General features: G+C 40.7%; 1 protein-coding gene across 1 annotated transcript in view; it reads left to right on the top strand.

Annotated features, from left to right (window-relative positions):
• Nucleotides 1-19,648, top strand: part of drd3 (dopamine receptor D3) — a gene marked incomplete at both ends in the record, with an annotated part of 54,277 nt that overhangs the window by 23,315 nt on the left and 11,314 nt on the right. The window contains 2 exons of the mRNA XM_084152110.1: nt 7,022-7,158; nt 10,605-10,852. Coding sequence (XP_084008236.1) covers nt 7,022-7,158; nt 10,605-10,852 — 385 coding nt within the window. The remainder of the gene's footprint in view (nt 1-7,021; nt 7,159-10,604; nt 10,853-19,648) is intronic.

The raw sequence follows: 19,648 nt of genomic DNA, 5'->3' as shown, positions 1-19,648 counted from the left end.
TCGGTAGGATAGTCAGTTTTACGAGGGAATGTTTGGAAGCATGAGTGAAGGAGGCTTTGTTGCGAAATAGGAAACCGATTCTAGATTTAACTTTGGATTGGAGATTCTTAATGTGAGTCTGGAAGGAGAGTTTACAGTCTAACCAGACACCTAGATATTTGTAGTTGTCCACATACTCTAGGTCAGACCCGTCTAGAGTAGTGATTCTAGTCGGGTGGGCGGGTGCAAGCAGCGTTCGGTTGAAGAGCATGCATTTAGTTTTACTAGTGTTTAAGAGCAGTTGGAGGCTACTGAAGGAGTGTTGTATGGAATTGAAGCTGACCTAAGACAGGGAATTCTTACTAGGATTAAATGTCAGGAATTGTGAAAAACTGAGTTTAGATGTATTTGGCTAAGGTGTATGTAAACCTCCAACTGTATTAGCATTGTTTAAAAAAAGGAAATGTATGGTTTAAACTTTAGCTGTTAGTGATAATTCCCTAAGTGTTAATACATTTAGCCTTTATGTATGTGTTTTGAATGACCAAAGGTGTCAGACTTTATAGTAAGTACAGCGTCATATGATATAAGACATTTATGTATGTGTTATAAATGACCAAAGGGGTCTGACTTTAAATGAAGTGCAGCATCATGCAAGATAGAGTCTTTATGTATGTGTTATGAATGACCGAAGGTGTCTCACTTCAAACAAAGTATTACAGGATACTACATGAAGTGTCAATAAATAGGTTATAAATGTTCTGCTGATTTATGAAGATTCTCTAATGATCCACAGGTTACTGGGGTGTGAGAGGTGTTTAGATGGGTTGATAGACCTGCAAAGCTTGCGTTTGTGTGTGTCAGAACCAAGATTATTTGGAGTAGTCCTACAGTACCTGAAACTACCGCACAGGTATTCCTCTTCTGTTCCCATGCTGGAGACCAGGGCTGGATTACAACCTGCGGGGGAGTGTGTGAATGTGTCAAATATCTGACTGGGTCCTGCACCCCACGGTACGGCTTGTTATATTGTTGTATTAAAGACCTGACTGGGTCCTGCACCCCACTGTACGGCTTGTTATATTGTTGTATTAAAGACCTGACTGGGTCCAGCACCCCACTGTACGGCTTGTTATATTGTTGTATTAAAGACCTGACTGGGCCCAGCACCCCACGGTACGGCTTGTTATATTGTTGTATTAAAGACCTGACTGGGCCCAGCACCCCACTGTACGGCTTGTTATATTGTTGTATTAAAGACCTGACTGGGTCCAGTACCCCACGGTACGGCTTGTTATATTGTTGTATTAAAGACCTGACTGGGCCCAGCACCCCACGGTACGGCTTGTTATATTGTTGTATTAAAGACCTGACTGGGCCCAGCACCCCACGGTACGGCTTATTATATTGTTGTATTAAAGACCTGACTGGGCCCAGCACCCCACGGTACGGCTTATTATATTGTTGTATTAAAGACCTGACTGGGCCCAGCACCCCACGGTACGGCTTGTTATATTGTTGTATTAAAGACCTGACTGGGTCCAGCACCCCACGGTACGGCTTGTTATATTGTTGTATTAAAGACCTGACTGGGCCCAGCACCCCACGGTACGGCTTGTTATATTGTTGTATTAAAGACCTGACTGGGCCCAGCACCCCACGGTACGGCTTGTTATATTGTTGTATTAAAGACCTGACTGGGCCCAGCACCCCACTGTACGGCTTGTTATACTGTTGTTTGTGTACTGAGGAACATGTAACTTGGTTCCAAAAGAAAGACACTTTCAATTTCTTTAGGTTGGGGGCTTTCATCAAGGTAAGTGTTTCTTGGTGTAACGTCGTCCCCAGGCTATTGCACACACAACACACACTGTATAAGCCTGGGATATCAACCATTCAATGATGGCCTTAGTGGGAGTGACCATAGAATGTGACCTTACTGAGTAAAGTATTTGTCATCAGGCTATGTCTTTTGCTTACAAAAACATTCCCCCTTATCCTCACTAGTTATTGATTTTTTATTTGTAAAATTTTAGCAGGTACACATTTTCATTTACAGCAACGATGTGGGAAATAGTTACATGGGAGAGTTAACAAGGTCACAAAGTCTTAATTATGGCTAAACCCCGCCCATTTCCACAATTTATCTTCTTAAAACGTTATTTTAAACCTAACCTTAACCCTAACCTTAACCACACTGATAACCTTATGCCTAACCTTAAATTAAGACCAAAAAGCAAATTTTTGTTTTCATACATTTTTATGACATAGCCCATTTTGAATTTGTGGCTGTGCTATCTAGTGGAAACCATTCCGCTTAGCCTTAAGGGAGAAAAAATCAACAGGTCCTACCTTCCAGCTAGCTAATTAGCAAAGGATATAGCTAGCTAGCTAATTGCTCCAACAAGAAGAAGAAAGACTACTCCCTTAAAATCTGTGGTCGATGTTAGTTAGAATCTGGCGCCAACGAGCGGCCTGCTGGTTCGACTTAGGAGGCGCGCACACCACCCACCGCTTCCAAGTATACTACTCGCTAGTCTCTGGATAACAAGGTCAACGAGCTCTGGCCAAGGATTTCTTTCCAGAGAGACATCAAGGCCTGTAACATACTTTGTTTCACGGAAACATGGCTCTCTTAGGATATTCTGTCGAAATCAGGAATAAATATCTCTCCGGGAAGCAGAAAGGGGGAGGTGTGTGTTTCAAGATTAACGACTCATGGTGTAATTGTAGTAACATACAGGAACTCAAGTCCATTTGTTCACCCAACCTAGAGTACCTCACAATCAAATGCCAACCGTATTATCTCCCAAGATAATTTTATTCGGTTATAGTCACGGCCGTGTATATCCCCCCTCAAGCTGATACCACGACGGCCCTCAAAGAACTTCACTGGACTTTATGCAAACTGGAAACCACATATCCTGAGGCTGCATTTATTGTAGCTGGGGATTTTAACAAAGCAAATGTGAGGACTAGGCTGCCGAAGTTCTATCAACATATCGACTGTTGTACTCGTGCTGCTAAAATCCTCGACCATTGCTATTCGAACTTCCGGGATGGTTATAAGGCCCTCCCCCGCCCTCCTTTCGGCAAATCTGACCACGACTCCATTTTGCTCCTCCCTTCTTATAGGCAGAAACTCAAACAGGAAATACCCGTGCTAAGGACTATTTAACGCTGGTCTGACCAATCGGAATCCATGCTTCAAGATAGTTTTGATCACGCGGACTGAGATATGTTTAGCTTGCGAAAATAATCCAGACGAATACACTGAAATGGTGACTGAGTTTATCAGGAAGTGTATAGGTGATGTTGTGCCCACTGTGATTATTAAAACCTACCCTAACCAGAAACCGTGGATAGATGGCAGCATTCGCGCAAAACTGAAAGCGCGAACCACCGCATTTAACCATGGCAAGGTGACTGGGAATATGGCAGAATACAAACAGTGTAGCTACTCACTCCGCAAGGCAATTACACTGGCAAAACATCAGTATAGTATAGAGACAAAGTGGAGTCACAATTCAACGGCTCAGACACGAGACGTATGTGGCAGGGTCTACAGACAATCATGGACTACGAAAGGAAAACCAGCCATGTCGCCGACACCGACGTCTCGCTTCCAGACAAGCTAAACACCTTCTTCGCCCGTTTTGGGTCAGCACCTCCCACAAGTTGGATTGGCTTGATGGGCACTTCTTACGTACCATACGGTCAAGCTGCTCCCACAACAGCTCAATAGGGTTGAGATCCGGTGACTGTGCTGGCCACTCCATTATAGACAGAATACCAGCTGACTGCTTCTTCCCTAAATAGTTCTTGCATAGTTTGGAGCTGTGCTTTGGGTCATTGTCCTGTTGTAGGAGGAAATTTGCTCCAATCAAGCGCCGTCCACAGGGTATGGCATGGCGTTGCAAAATGGAGTGATAGCCTTCCTTCTTCAAGATCCCTTTTACCCTGTACAAATCTCCCACTTTACCACCAAAGCACCCCAAGACCATCACATTGCCTCCACCATGCTTGACAGATGGCATCAAGCACTCCTCTAGCATCTTTTAATTTGGTCTGCGGCTCACAAATGTTCTTCTTTGTGATCCGAACACCTCAAACTTCGATTTGTCTTTCCATAACACTTTTTCCCAATCTTCCTCTGTCCAGTGTCTGTGTTCTTTTGCCCATCTTAATCTTTTCTTTTTATTGGCCAGTCTGAGATATGGCTTTTTCTTTGCAACTATGCCTAGAAGGTCAGCATCCCGGAGTCGCCTCTTCACTGTTGATGTTGAGACTGGTGTTTTGCGGGTACTATTTAATGAAGCTGTCAGTTGAGAACCTGTGAGGCGTCTGTTTCTCAAACTAGACACTCTAATGTATTTGTCCTCTTGCTCAGTTGTGCACCGGGGCCTCCCACTCCACTTTCTATTCTGGTTAGAGCCAGTTTGCGCTGTTCTGTGAAGGGTGTAGTACACAGCGTTGTACAAGATCTTCAGTTTCTTGGCAATTTCTCGCATGGAATAGCCTTAATTTCTCAGAACAAGAATAGACTGACGAGTTTCAGAAGAAAGTTATTTGTTTCTGGCCATTTTGAGCCTGTAATCGAACCCACAATTGCTCATGCTCCAGATACTCAACTAGTCTCAAGAAGGCCAGTTTTATTGCTTTTTTAATCAGCACAACAGTTTTCAGCTGTGCTAACATAATTGCAAAAGGGTTTTCTAATGATCAATTCGCCTTTTAAAATGACAAACTTGGATTAGCAAACACAACGTGCCATTGGAACACAGGACTGATGGTTGCTGGTAATGGGCCTCTGTACGCCTATGTAGATATTCCATAAAAAATCCAGCTTCCAGCTACAATAGCCATTTACAACATTAACAATGTCCTTACTGTATTTCTGATCAATTTGATGTTATTTTAATGGACAAAAAAAGTGCTTTTCTTTCGAAAACAAGGACATTTCTAAGTGACCACAAACTTTTGAACGGTAGTGTATACAGTATGTATATATTCTTTAATTCCATTCCTTACTTAGATTTGTGTGTATTGGCTATATGTTGTGAAATTGTTAGATGTTACTTGTTAGATATTACTGCACTGTCGGAGCTAGAAGCGCAAGCATTTCGCTACACCCACAATAACATCTGCTAAACACGTGTATGTGACAAATACAATTTGATTTGATTTGATTTGATTACAGCGATACAGACACATTACATAGATACAGACACATCACAAAGATACAGACACATCACATAGATACAGACACATTACAGAGATGCAGACACATTACAGAGATACAGACACATTAGAGATACAGACACATTACATAGATACAGACACATTACATAGATAACAAGGACATTTCTAAGTGACCCCAAACATTTGAAAGGTAGTGTAAATGCAGTGGTATTACGCTACATTTGCAGTAAATGCAGTACATTCATAATGTCCCATAGTTTATGGTGTTTGTTAATACAAACTATTAGGATAAAGATATCAAAATAGATAGAAAGTGATTGATAATGTGATGATGCAGGTCCAGGGGTCGGACTGACTCATACGGTTTGGCTCATAAGAAACACCGAAACATTTTTTCATTATGTTTCACATGTTCAGAGTTCAACGCTGAAGTGTTCTGAAGTGCTCTGATGACTCTTGCCCAATGTATCTTCACTGTTCGCCGTCCTATGAAATTGTTTCCCACACCTTCTTTTTTGACCTGCCCTTGGAAAAAGCCTGAAAAAAGAACAACAAGAAAGAGAGGATGATAAAGGGAGATTGCTCCTGTCATGTTTTTGTGCGTACATTATCCTGCCTCCTCCTCTCCCATGACGTTCGCCGTGAGAAGAAAGGGAATATTTACGTTGATAACGGTAAACAATGGTGATGGCAGTAATCGGTTTCTAATAAAATAGTTGTCGCATGCGTGTCCGAATCGGGTCGCACCATAATTACAGCTCCCTCTCTGACACCGTCTCTCCTCTCTCTCTGTTTGCACATGCTCATTACGCATTCTTAGCATACAACACAAGGGTGATACTTTTTTTAATCAAAGCTTTACTGGCCTTATTGCTGAATAGCCAAATGGAGTAATTGTGAAACAATTTCAATATAGAAGCGCTGCATTTGCTGTTCCATTGTGGAACTTGATATCACGCTCATTGGACTTTCACTTGCTTCTTTCTCTTTCTGTTAACTTCTAACTTTTCTAACTTCTTTGGCCTCTCCCTTTTATAAATTCTCTCTCTCTCTCTCTCTCTCTCTCTCTCTCTCTCTCTCTCTCTCTCTCTCTCTCTCTCTCTCTCTCTCTCTCTCTCTCTCTCTCTCTCTCTCTCTCTCTCTCTCTCTCTCTCTCTCTCTGTCATTCTCTCTCTCTCTCTCTCTCTCTCTCTCTCTCTCTCTCTCTCTCTCTCTCTCTCTCTCTCCCTCTATCTCTCTCTCTCAAACATAAACTTTCTCTCTCAGAGTGTGCACTAGGATCTTGTCACAGATCAGTATAACCTGACTGATCCATCTCCATGGTTAGGGTTAGTTAGTATAACCAGTCTGTCTGTGGTGAAAGATCCATCTCCAGGGTTAGGGTTAGGGTTAGTTAGTATAACTAGTATGTATATGGTGACTGATCCATCTCCAGGGTTAGGGTTAGGGTTAGTTAGTATAACTAGTCTGTCTATGGTGACAGATCCATTTCCAGGGTTAGGGTTAGGGTCAGGGTTAGTTAGTATAACCAGTATGTCTGTGGTGACTGATCCATCTCCAGGGTTAGGGTTAGGGTTAGGGTTAGTTAGTATGACCAGTCTGTCTGTGGTTACAGATCCATCTCCAGGGTTAGGGTTAGGGTTAGTTAGTGTAACCAGTCTGTCTGTGGTGAAAGATCCATCTCCAGGGTTAGGGTTAGGGTTAGTTAGTATAACCAGTCTGTCTGTGTGATCCATCTCCAGGGTTAGGGTTAGTTAGTATAACCACTATGTCTGTGTGATACATCTCCAGGGTTAGGGTTAGTTAGTATAACCAGTCTGTCTGTGTGATCCATCTCCAGGTACACAGCGGTGGTGATGCCTGTGCTCTACAACACCACACACAGCTCCAGGAAGCGGGTCTCGGTCATGATCGCGACAGTGTGGATCCTGGCCTTCGCTGTCTCCTGCCCCCTGCTGTTCGGATTCAACACATCAGGTGAGACACGTGAGTACAGGTGAAATTTTCCCATTTACAAACTCAAATTACAGAACGAGTCAGAAAATAGCAGCTAGCTAGTTAACAACATTACTAGGCTACCAACCCTAGCTATAGAAACGATTAGCTAATGTACAGCTCTCAAATACAGAAGTGTATAAACGTTATCATACAGTATCATATGCATTATACAGAGCTAGGTAGAAAGCTAAACAAATACTGTAGGCTATGCCTCACATAATTGATTAACATTGCTAGCTAATGTTAGCTATATAGTTAGCTAAACCAGCCATATTACAATTAAGCTAATTACCTCAAAACAAATCAGGCTTCATTTGATCTTATAATGCAAATCATTACAATCATTACATGCGCCTTAAAACATTAGCTTAATTCACAATGTGGGGAGTTCTTGTTATCTTGCCTGCCAATGCTGTCTCACTCCAATTCACTTTTGCCAGCTGTTTTCTTAAAGCCACGGCGACCATGCAACAGGCTATATAACTGCATTTGAAGGTAAAAACACAATAAAACTTCTCAAATATAAGTAAAATGTCTATACATTTCAGTTTTCAAAAACTATTAAGATTTTTACTGTAGGAGCATTGGCTACATAAGACAATTCTGTTTACATCCAAAGGCTCGGAGTGGGTGACTCTCGAGCAAGCCTCCGGGGGTGGCTTGGTAGACGTGACAAGTTGGCATCTTTATATTACAGTAAAAGGTCTAGCCGATGGTATTTTCTCTAAACCTCTAGAGAATCTCTCGCAGTGAGAATACGGTCTCAGTCAGTCTTCCTCCTAGGGGCCTTGTGTTGTGGAGCATGTACAGTTGAAGTCGGAAGTTTACATACTCCTTAGCCAAATACATTTAAACTCAGTTTTTCACAATTCCTGGCATTTAATCCTAGTAAAAATTCCCTGTCTTAGGTCAGTTAGGATCACCACTTTAGTTTAAGAATGTGAAATGTCAGATAGAATAATAGTAGAGAAAATGATTTATTTCATCTTTTATTTCTTCAATCACATTCCCAGTGGGTCAGAAGTTTACATACACTCAATTTGTATTTGGTAGCATTGCCTTTAAATTGTTTAACTTGGGTCAAACGTTTCGGGTAGCCTTCCACAAGCTTCCCACAATAAGTTGGGTGAATGTTGACCCATTCCTCCAGACAGAGCTGGTGTAACTGAGTCAGGTTTGTAGGCCTCCTTGCTCACATATGCTTTTTCAGTTCTGCCCACACATTTTCTATAGGACTGAGGTCAGGGCTTTGTGATGGCCACTCCAATACCTTGACTTTGTTGTCCTTAAGCCATTTTGCCACAAATTTAGAAGTATGCTTGGGGTCATTGTCCATTTGGAAGACCCATTTGCGACCAAGCTTTAACTTCCTGACTGATGTCTTGAGATGTTGTTTCAATATATCCACATAATTTTCCTTCCTCATGATGCCATCAATTCTGTGAAATGCACCAGTCCCTCCTGCAGCAAAGCACCCCCACAGCATGATGCTACCACCCCCGTGCTTCACGGATGGGATGGTGTTCTTCAGCTTGCAATCTACTCCCTTTTTCCTCCAAACATAACAATGGTCATTATGGCCAAACAGTTCTATTTTTGTTTCATCAGACCAGAGGATATTTCTGCAAAAAGTACGATATTTGTCCCCATGTGCAGTTGCAAACCGTGGTCTGGCTTTTTTTATGGCGGTTTTGGAGCAGTGGCTTCTTCCTTGCTGAGCGGCCTTTCAGGTTATGTCGAAATAGGACTTGTTTTACTGTGGATATAGATACTTTTGTACTTGTTTCCTCCAGCATCTTCACAAGGTCCTTTGCTGTTGTTCTGGGATTGATTTGCACTTTTCGCACCAAAGTACGTTAATCTCTAGGAGACAGAACGCGTCTCCTTCCTGAGCGGTATGATGGCTGCGTGGTCCCATGGTGTTTATACTTGCGTACTATTGTTTGTACAGATGAACGTGGTACCTTCAGGCGTTTGGAAATTGCTCCCAAGGATGAACCAGACTTGTGGAGGTCTACAATTATTTTTCTGAGGTCTTGGCTGATTTCTTTTGATTTTCCCATGATGTCAAGCAAAGAGGCACTGAGTTTGAAGGTAGGCCTTGAAGTACATCCACAGGTACACCTCCAATTGACTCAAATTATGTCAATTAGCCTATCAGAAGCTTCTAAAGCCATGACATCATTATCTGGAATTTTCCAAGCTGTTTAAAGGCACAGTCAACTTAGTGTATGTGAACTTCTGACCCACTGCAATTGTGATACAGTGAATTATAAGTGAAATAATCTGTCTGTAAACAATTGTTGGAAAAATTACTTGTGTCATGCACAAAGTAGATGTCCTAACCGACTTGCCAAAACTATAGTTTGTTAACAAGAAATTTGTGGAGTGGTTGAAAAAATAGTTTTAATGACTCCAACCTAAGTGTATGTGAACTTCTGACTTCAACTGTACATGAGCCGGAGCAAACAGTGTTAAATGTTGGAATGAACAGAGTACTAACATGCAATATGCATACACCACAACAGGGCTCAATGCCACTCACTCATCTCACGTAGTAGAAATGGGACAATTATCAGAATATGATGATTATTTCAACCCATGGATTTAAGTGGAGATAGAACAAAATGTGTTGAAATGCTACCTGGTTTGAGCACGTAGCATTTTGCGAATGTGTACTAAAAATGTTTAGATGAAGTGTGTCCACAACAAGATGTCTCTTACTGTAGTGAACTTGCTATAAGCCTAAATGAGCAGTGCTCAAAAGAGTGTTGTTGTGTTTTCCGACTAGATCAAGGGTTCCCAAACCTTTTTGCTTTGTGACCCACCAATTGAAGTGTCTTTTGAGTCGCGACCCACCATAAGGGTTAAGGGTGAAAAAACATACACAGACCAAATAAAAAGTAGAAAATAGATTAATAATACCCTGTTCTTCAAAAAATGTTGCAGTTTTAAAGCCAATTTCTACAATTTTATACATTTTGACCTGCCCATGTAGCTGAGAGAGAATTTTGCAGTTTTAAACTAATATCCTGCAATTCTACGCATTTTGACATGGCTAATATTGTGTTCTTATGCTGAAACATTATAACAAAATCAATGGGGGCCTGATTGTCTAGGTTATATTTTGGTGATTGTAAGTCCTCAAAGATTAGGCTATTATAAAAATATATATGTCCATGATCTTTTCTACATATTTTCTATTTGGTTTTAGTTGTTTAAGTTTACACTGAAAGCGTTTCCCCATCCTGAATTGTATTTTGTTATTTTATTAAACCCTGCCACAACCCACAAGGGGGTCCTGACCCACAGTTTGGGAACCACTGGACTAGATGTTCAGCTCAGATCAGGTAGAGGCGTACTGTAAGTGTTTAGTAATTAGATCATGGTCGTCTTCTCCTAATGGTTGTTTTCTTCTTCCTCAGACGACCCGACGGTGTGCTCCATCTCCAACCCCGACTTTGTCATCTACTCGTCGGTGGTATCCTTCTACCTGCCCTTCATCGTCACCCTGCTGGTGTACGTCCGCATCTATGTCTTCCTCCGGAAAAGGAGGAAGAGGATCGCCTTCCGCCAGGCCAGAAGTGGAAAGGTCCAGCCAGGCTCGGCCCTGCCCTCCGCGGTGAGAACACAGAAATATGGTCCCACAGTGATAGTGCAAATGTACATTGAAGTGAGTGCATACACTCTCATAAATCTCCACATAGTTGTGTAAGGACTTCCTTACAGAGGAGATGGCAATCTCAATGGGACTCACATAGATAAATAAATGAAAAAGCACTACACGCTCACATCAACATTTCACTCATGAATAGTCAATGTCACAAGTGGCATCTGTCATGTGACACAACCATAATGAAATGTCTTCCACCATCATACAGAACGTGCACGGAAACATAGATCTTGGAGAGATCTGAAGTAGAGAGGCGGTTATCCAGATATTAGGCTCGTCGTGGTTACATGAGGAGTGATGATGATATAACCACTCCATGGACCTGCGGTGAGGTCTGTCCTGCTCTCTAGGTGGCCTGGCTCCATGTGATGTGGAGAAAGGAGCGTATCTGTGATGTGAGAGCTGGGCAAAGAGGCTCAGTTCTACTCACCTCTCAGTTCAGGTTACAGTGCATTCGGAAAGTATTCAGACCCCTTGACTTTTTCCACATTTTGTTACGTTACAGCCTTATCTAAAATGCATTAAATCGTTTCCCCCCCTCATCAATCTACACACAATACCCCATAATGACAAAGCAAAAACTGGTTTTTAGAAATTTCTGCAAATGTATTAAAAATTAAAAACGGAAATATCACATTTACATAAGTATTCAGACCCTTTACCCAGTACTTTGTTGAAGCACCTTTAGCAGCGATTACAGCCACAAGTCTTCTTGGATATGACGCTACAAGCTTGGCACACCCGTGTTTGGGGAGTTTCTCACATTCTTCTCTGCAGATCCTCTCAAGCTCTGTCAGGTTGGATGGGGAGCGTCACTGCACAGCTATTTTCAGGTCTCTCCAGAGATGTTCGATCGGGTTCAAGTCCGGGCTCTGGCTTGGCCACTCAAGGGCATTCAGGGACTTGTCCCGAAGCCACTCCTTCGTTGTCTTGGCTGTGTGCTTAGGGTCGTTGTCCTGTTGGAAGGTGAACCTTCGCCCCAGTCTGAGGTCCTGAGCACTCTGGAGCAGGTTTTCATCAAGGATCTCTCTGTACTTTGCTCCGTTCATCTTCCCCTCAATCCTGATTAGTCTCCCAGTCCCTGCCGCTGAAAAACATCCCCACAGCATGATGCTGCCACCACCATGCTTCACCGTCGGGATGGTGCCAGGTTTCCTCCAGATATGATGCTTGGCATTCAGGCCAAATTGTTCAATCTTGGTTTCATCAGACCAGAGAATTTTGTTTCTCATGGTCTGAGAGTTCTTTAGGTGCCTTTTGGCAAACTCCAAGCGGGCTGTCATGTACCTTTTACTTAGGAGTGGCTTCCGTCTGGCTACTTGTCACGAGAATGTATATCTCTAATTAATCAAACTTAATGCTCTGAATAATTCCCAGGGGGTGTAAGGCTCTGGTTTAATCATGAATTAAACAAAGGTCCACAACCAGCAAGAATGATCTGTATGTTTAATCATGGAGAGCTCTGCCGCCAAAAAACACATAAACAGCTTTTATACCATTTCACACAAAGGCACTTTGCTCCGCCCACCTTTAGGAGGCCTTTAACCAGTTTCTCAGTCCCCTTCATCCTGGAATGTTTGTCTCAGCAGTTTCTAACTCACCCCCTCTGTTAGTGGGTTTATAATGATAACCCTAACACAGTTCACACAGTCATCATCAGTATTGGGGCTAACAATTTTAGTCATAATCATAATTCCTCTATCACCACTCTACCATAAAGGCCTGATTGGTGGAGTGCTGCAGAGATGGTTGTCCTTCTGGAAGGTTCGCCCATCTCCACAGAGGAACTCTGGAGCTCTGTCAGAGTGACCGTCGGCTTCTTGGTCGCCTCCCTGACCAAGGACCTTCTCCCCCGATTGCTCAGTTTGGCCGGGCGGCCAGCTCTAGGAGGAGTTTTGGTGGTTCCAAACTTCTTCCATTTAAGAATGATGGAGGCCATTGTGTTCTTGGGGACCTTAATGCTGCATAAATGTTTTTACCCTTCCCCAGCTCTGTGCCTCGACACAATCCTGTCTCGGAGCTCTACGGACAATTCCTTTGATCTCATGGCTTGGTTTTTGCTCTGACATGCACTGTCAATTGTGGGACCTTATGTAGACAGGTGTGTACCTTTCCAAATCATGTCCAATCAATTGAATTTACCACAGGTGGATTCCAAATGAAGTTGTAGAAACATCTCAAGGATGATCAATGGAAACAGGATGCACCTGATCTCAACTTCGAATCTCATAGCAAAGGGTCTGAATACTTATGTAAATAAGGTATTTCTGTTTTTTTACAAATTTGCATAAAAATCTAAAAACCTGTTTTTGCTTTGTCATTATGGGGTATTGTGTGTAGATTAATGAGGACAATTTTTTATTTAATCCATTTTAGAATAAGGCTTTAATGTAACAAAATGTGGAAAAAGTCAAGGGGTCTGAATACTTTCCGGATGCACTGTATATGATAATGTGGGATCTGAGGATCCGTGGGCTTGGGAAAGTTCCTTTGATCATTACATTCACGTTCAGGCAGGTTTCAGGGTTATTTCCATCACATTAGAGGTGACTGTAAGGTCCATGATGTGACGGTAGCAGGTTGAATGGATTGTAGTTCACACTTTATGTTACAGTCCGCTCTTTACCTACTTAGAAATCACAATGTCAAACAAATGGTAGTAAGATCAGATCCTTAATGTGAGCGGCGGGTTGCAGGCTCATTTCCAGTCATTGAGCCCAGGTTTGGATCATATCCATTACGGGATGTTTGTGTAGTCGGATCACATCCCAGGAGACATCTGGGATGAGGGAACTAACGGAGTGGAGTGCTGTTTGGGAATGTTAGAACGGGATTTAGTTACGGCTAACTGGAGAAAAAATGGATATGGAGAGAAAAGCTTTCAATGCTGCCCTGATTTATTTTTATTTTTATATAAAGGGAATGCCATTTTTTCGCCGCATCCAATTTCAATGGAGTCAATCAGAGATTAGATGAAGATCATCTGCAACACAGTAGGCAAAGACATTAAGAATTTGAAGAATCCGGTTTAAGGTGTTCGAGGGCCCTGTGGTACGTGGTTTAGTTAACAGCTACTATGTTGACAGATGGATGGATGGGGGAATGGGTGCTGAGATGTTCCAAAATAGGGGAGGGTTGTCTAACTTTCTTTTTTGCTTTGGTGAGGGTTGTGTATTTTTTTATTGGGCACAGAGGTTGGTAGTGCGTTTTTTTCCCTGGTTAACATTCACTCTTTTGCAGGTTGAATTATATAATTTCTTCCATATAGCCAAATTTCCTCATCTGCTTGCATGCGCCTGCCCTATATCAAGGTATTTTGGTACTTCCCTTGTGCACTACGCTTTTCCGTGTGCTAACTTTTACTATACCACAGGTCAATATAGTCTACCAGTCTAACTGTCTATCCTGCCCTCTATCCATTTACATTTAAGTCATTTAGCAGACGCTCTTATCCAGAGCGACTTACAAATTGCTGTATATTTACTTCTGATACTGAATGCGCGGTCTGTTGCAGATCATGATTCTCCCAAGTCATCCTATAATAATGTGGTCACATATGCTCCGGGCAGGCCCAGTTATTCAGGAAAGCTTAATGCACACTCTGCCTCCTCTCCAATCCGAGTGGCTATTCCTTGCGCACCTAGAACCTAACGCTTCAATATAGCCTAAATATTTGTCATTTAACTTAAAAAATTTATTACCTTTTATATGTGGCATAAATACAACCAGTCACAATGTTTTAATCTGATTAGGCTACTTCAACAGTCTCCTGTAGGCATGCACATGTTCGTCCAAAATGTAATTCCAGCATCCTCAAAATGGCTTGACATTAACCAGGTTTCCATCCAACCTTTTTATGCGAGTAAAGTACATGTCGGATAAAAAATGTAATGACATCATGGGAAAGCATGCGGTTTATTAGTCTACAGAACAAATAAATTATGATGAACTTCACACGGCACTGAAAGTGCACGGTGATGAGTTTGATGCTCCTTTCAATAAATATCGAGGGTCTTGTTCTGGTGACGATGATCGATGCTTGGCTGCCGTTTGACAAATAAAAATAATTTTGCACTCTGGTCCATAATGATCTCATCATATAGGCTATACCCACACTGTATCGGCGAGCTGTTGGCTAGAGTGCATGTGCCAATACCAGAGTGGGCACCTACGCATCATTTTCAGTAGGCCTAGAGTTGAAAATGTGATGGAAACCCGTTTAACTTCTGTTTTCTATTCGGTACATGGGAATTTAACCGCAACATTTATTTTATCCGCAACAAGTCAATTTGATGGAAACACAACTCTGATGGGAAAATGTGCATATTGTTTTTCTGCAGATTTTAGAATATTTGCATGAAAATCTGTTGCCAATTGGGTGGAAACCTAGTTATAGACACCCTAAAGACTGGGAAATGAGCTAGTCCAGTGTCACTTTGATTATGCCTGCACATCATGGTTCATCAGCAGCCCCAAACATCTAAAGAATAAGCTACCAGCCAAACATGCTTGTAAGAATTGTACTTAAACTCCCCACTCATACTCGTTTGGAGGTTGAGCATTTTAAGCAGCTAGGCTGTCTATCTGTGGAATAAATTGTAGTAGTAATTAATTACACTTGTTCTGGTCCACAGAATTATCACGGACTCAGCCCCCAGGTACAGTACCTATCCAACAATGTTTAATTTGTTAGAGATGTCCACCAGCATAATACCAGAGACAGTGACTCTAATATTCACTGTTTAAAATATAAGAGTCTATCTGATAAGAACACATTTTTATATACCGGCGCTGACGAGTGGAACACACTACCACAGCTACTCAAAGCATACCAACACATTTTTTAAGAATGTCAAAAGCTGGCTAATGTGTCTGTATCTATGTAATGTGTCTGTATCTCTGTAATGTGTCTGTATCTCTGTAATGTGTCTGTATCTCTGTAATGTGTCTGTATCTCTGTAATGTGTCTGTATCTCTGTAATGTGTCTGTATCTCTAATGTGTCTGTATCTCTCTAATGTGTCTGTATCTATGTAATGTGTCTGTATCTATGTAATGTGTCTGTATCTCTGTAATGAGTCTGTATCTCTAATGTGTCTGTATCTCTCTAATGTGTCTGTATCTCTCTAATGTGTCTGTATCTCTGTAATGTGTCTGTATCTCTGTAATGTGTCTGTATCTCTAATGTGTCTGTATCTCTCTAATGTGTCTGTATCAATGTAATGTGTCTGTATCTATGTAATGTGTCTGTATCTCTGTAATGTGTCTGTATCTCTGTAATGTGTCTGTATCTCTAATGTGTCTGTATCTCTCTAATGTGTCTGTATCTATGTAATGTGTCTGTATCTATGTAATGTGTCTGTATCTCTGTAATGTGTATGTTTCTCTAATGTGTCTGTATCTCTCTAATGTGTCTGTATCTCTGTAATGTGTCTGTATCTCTGTAATATGTCTGTATATCTAATGTGTCTGTATCTCTCTAATGTGTATGTATCTCTGTAATGTGTCTGTATCTCTAATGTGTCTGTATCTCTAATGTGTCTGTATCTCTCTAATGTGTCTGTATCTATGTAATGTGTATGTATCTCTGTAATGTGTCTGTGTCTCTGTAACGTGTCTGTATCTCTGTAATGTGTCTGTATCTCTGTAATGTGTCTGTATCTATGTAATGTGTCTGTATCTCTGTAACATGTCTGTATCTCTGTAATGTGTCTGTATCTCTGTAACGTGTCTGTATCTCTGTCATGTGTCTGTATCTCTGTAATGTGTCTGTATCTCTGTAACGTGTATGTATCTCTGTAATGTGTCTGTATCTATGTAATGTGTCTGTATCTCTGTAACGTGTCTGTATCTCTGTAACGTGTCTGTATCTCTGTAATGTGTCTGTATCTCTAATGTGTCTGTATCTCTCTAATGTGTCTGTATCTCTGTAATGTGTCTGTATCTCTGTAATGTGTCTGTATCTCTGTAATGTGTCTGTATCTATGTCGTGTCTGTATCTATGTAATGTGTCTGTATCTCTGTAACGTGTCTGTATCTCTATAATGTGTCTGTATCTCTGTAATGTGTCTGTATCTATGTAATGTGTCTGTATCTATGTAATGTGTCTGTATCTATGTAATGTGTCTGTATCTATGTAATGTGTCTGTATCTCTGTAACTTGTCTGTATCTCTGTAATGTGTCTGTATCTATGTAATGTGTCTGTATCTATGTAATGTGTCTGTATCTCTGTAACATGTCTGTATCTCTATAATGTGTCTGTATCTCTGTAATGTGTCTGTATCTATGTAATGTGTCTGTATCTATGTAATGTGTCTGTATCTATGTAATGTGTCTGTATCTATGTAATGTGTCTGTATCTCTGTAATGTGTCTGTATCTATGTAATGTGTCTGTATCTCTGTAACTTGTCTGTATCTCTGTAATGTGTCTGTATCTCTGTAATGTGTATGTATCTCTGTAACTTGTCTGTATCTCTGTGATGTGTCTGTATCTATGTAATGTGTCTGTATCTATGTAATTTGTCTGTATCTACGTAATGTGTCTGTATCTCTAATGTGTCTGTATCTCTGTAATGTGTCTGTATCTATGTAATGTGTCTGTATCTCTGTGATGTGTCTGTATCTCTGTAATGTGTATGTATCTCTGTAATGTGTATGTATCTCTGTAATGTGTCTGTATCTCTGTAATGTGTCTGTATCTCTAATGTGTCTGTATCTCTCTAATGTGTCTGTATCTATGTAATGTGTATGTATCTCTGTAATGTGTCTGTGTCTCTGTAACGTGTCTGTATCTCTGTAATGTGTCTGTATCTCTGTAATGTGTCTGTATCTATGTAATGTGTCTGTATCTCTGTAACATGTCTGTATCTCTGTAATGTGTCTGTATCTCTGTAACGTGTCTGTATCTCTGTCATGTGTCTGTATCTCTGTAATGTGTCTGTATCTCTGTAACGTGTATGTATCTCTGTAATGTGTCTGTATCTATGTAATGTGTCTGTATCTCTGTAACGTGTCTGTATCTACGTAACGTGTCTGTATCTCTGTAATATGTCTGTATCTCTAATGTGTCTGTATCTCTCTAATGTGTCTGTATCTCTGTAATGTGTCTGTATCTCTGTAATGTGTCTGTATCTATGTAATGTGTCTGTATCTATGTAATGTGTCTGTATCTATGTAATGTGTCTGTATCGCTGTAATGTGTCTGTATCTCTGTAATGTGTCTGTATCTATGTCGTGTCTGTATCTATGTAATGTGTCTGTATCTCTGTAACGTGTCTGTATCTCTATAATGTGTCTGTATCTCTGTAATGTGTCTGTATCTATGTAATGTGTCTGTATCTATGTAATGTGTCTGTATCTATGTAATGTGTCTGTATCTATGTAATGTTTCTGTATCTCTGTAACTTGTCTGTATCTCTGTAATGTGTCTGTATCTATGTAATGTGTCTGTATCTATGTAATGTGTCTGTATCTCTGTAACGTGTCTGTATCTCTATAATGTGTCTGTATCTCTGTAATGTGTCTGTATCTATGTAATGTGTCTGTATCTATGTAATGTGTCTGTATCTATGTAATGTGTCTGTATCTCTGTAATGTGTCTGTATCTATGTAATGTGTCTGTATCTCTGTAACTTGTCTGTATCTCTGTAATGTGTCTGTATCTCTGTAATGTGTCTGTATCTCTGTAACTTGTCTGTATCTCTGTGATGTGTCTGTATCTATGTAATGTGTCTGTATCTATGTAATTTGTCTGTATCTACGTAATGTGTCTGTATCTCTAATGTGTCTGTATCTCTGTAATGTGTCTGTATCTATGTAATGTGTCTGTATCTCTGTGATGTGTCTGTATCTCTGTAATGTGTCTGTATCTATGTAATGTGTCTGTATCTCTGTAACGTGTCTGTATCTCTGTAACGTGTCTGTATCTCTGTAACGTGTCTGTATCTCTGTAATGTGTCTGTATCTATGTAATGTGTCTGTATTTCTGTAACGTGTCTGTATCTCTGTAATGTGTCTGTATCTATGTAATGTGTCTGTATCTCTGTAACGTGTCTGTATCTCTGCAATGTGTCTGTATCTATGTCATGTGTCTGTATCTATGTAATGTGTCTGTATCTATGTAATGTGTCTGTATCTATGTAATGTGTCTGTATCTCTCTAATGTGTCTGTATCTATGTAATGTGTCTGTATCTATGTAATGTGTCTGTATTTGTGTAATGTGTCTGTATCTATGTAATGTGTCTGTATCTCTGTAACGTGTCTGTATCTCTATAATGTGTCTGTATCTCTGTAATGTGTCTGTATCTCTGTAACTTGTCTGTATCTCTGTGATGTGTCTGTATCTATGTAATGTGTCTGTATCTATGTAATTTGTCTGTATCTACGTAATGTGTCTGTATCTCTAATGTGTCTGTATCTCTGTAATGTGTCTGTATCTATGTAATGTGTCTGTATCTCTGTGATGTGTCTGTATCTCTGTGATGTGTCTGTATCTATGTAATGTGTCTGTATCTCTGTAATCAAATCAAATCAAATCATATTTTATTTGTCACATACACGTGTTTAGCAGATGTTATTGCAGGTGTAGCGAAATGCTTGTGCTTCTAGCTCCGACAGTGCAGTAATATCTAACAAGTAATATCTAATAATTTTACAACATATACCCAATACACACAAATCTAAGTAAGGAATGGAATTTAAGAATATATACATATACACTACTGTTCAAAAGTTTGTGGTCACTTAGAAATGTCCTTGTTTTTGAAAGAAAAGCTAATTTTTTGTCCATTAAAAT

The sequence above is a fragment of the Coregonus lavaretus genome, assembly GCF_964263955.1.
Source record: "Coregonus lavaretus genome assembly, chromosome: 34".
NCBI lineage: Eukaryota > Metazoa > Chordata > Actinopteri > Salmoniformes > Salmonidae > Coregonus > Coregonus lavaretus.
The sequence above is the reverse complement of the archived record's forward strand: the minus strand, read 5'-3'. Positions and strand labels throughout refer to the sequence as shown.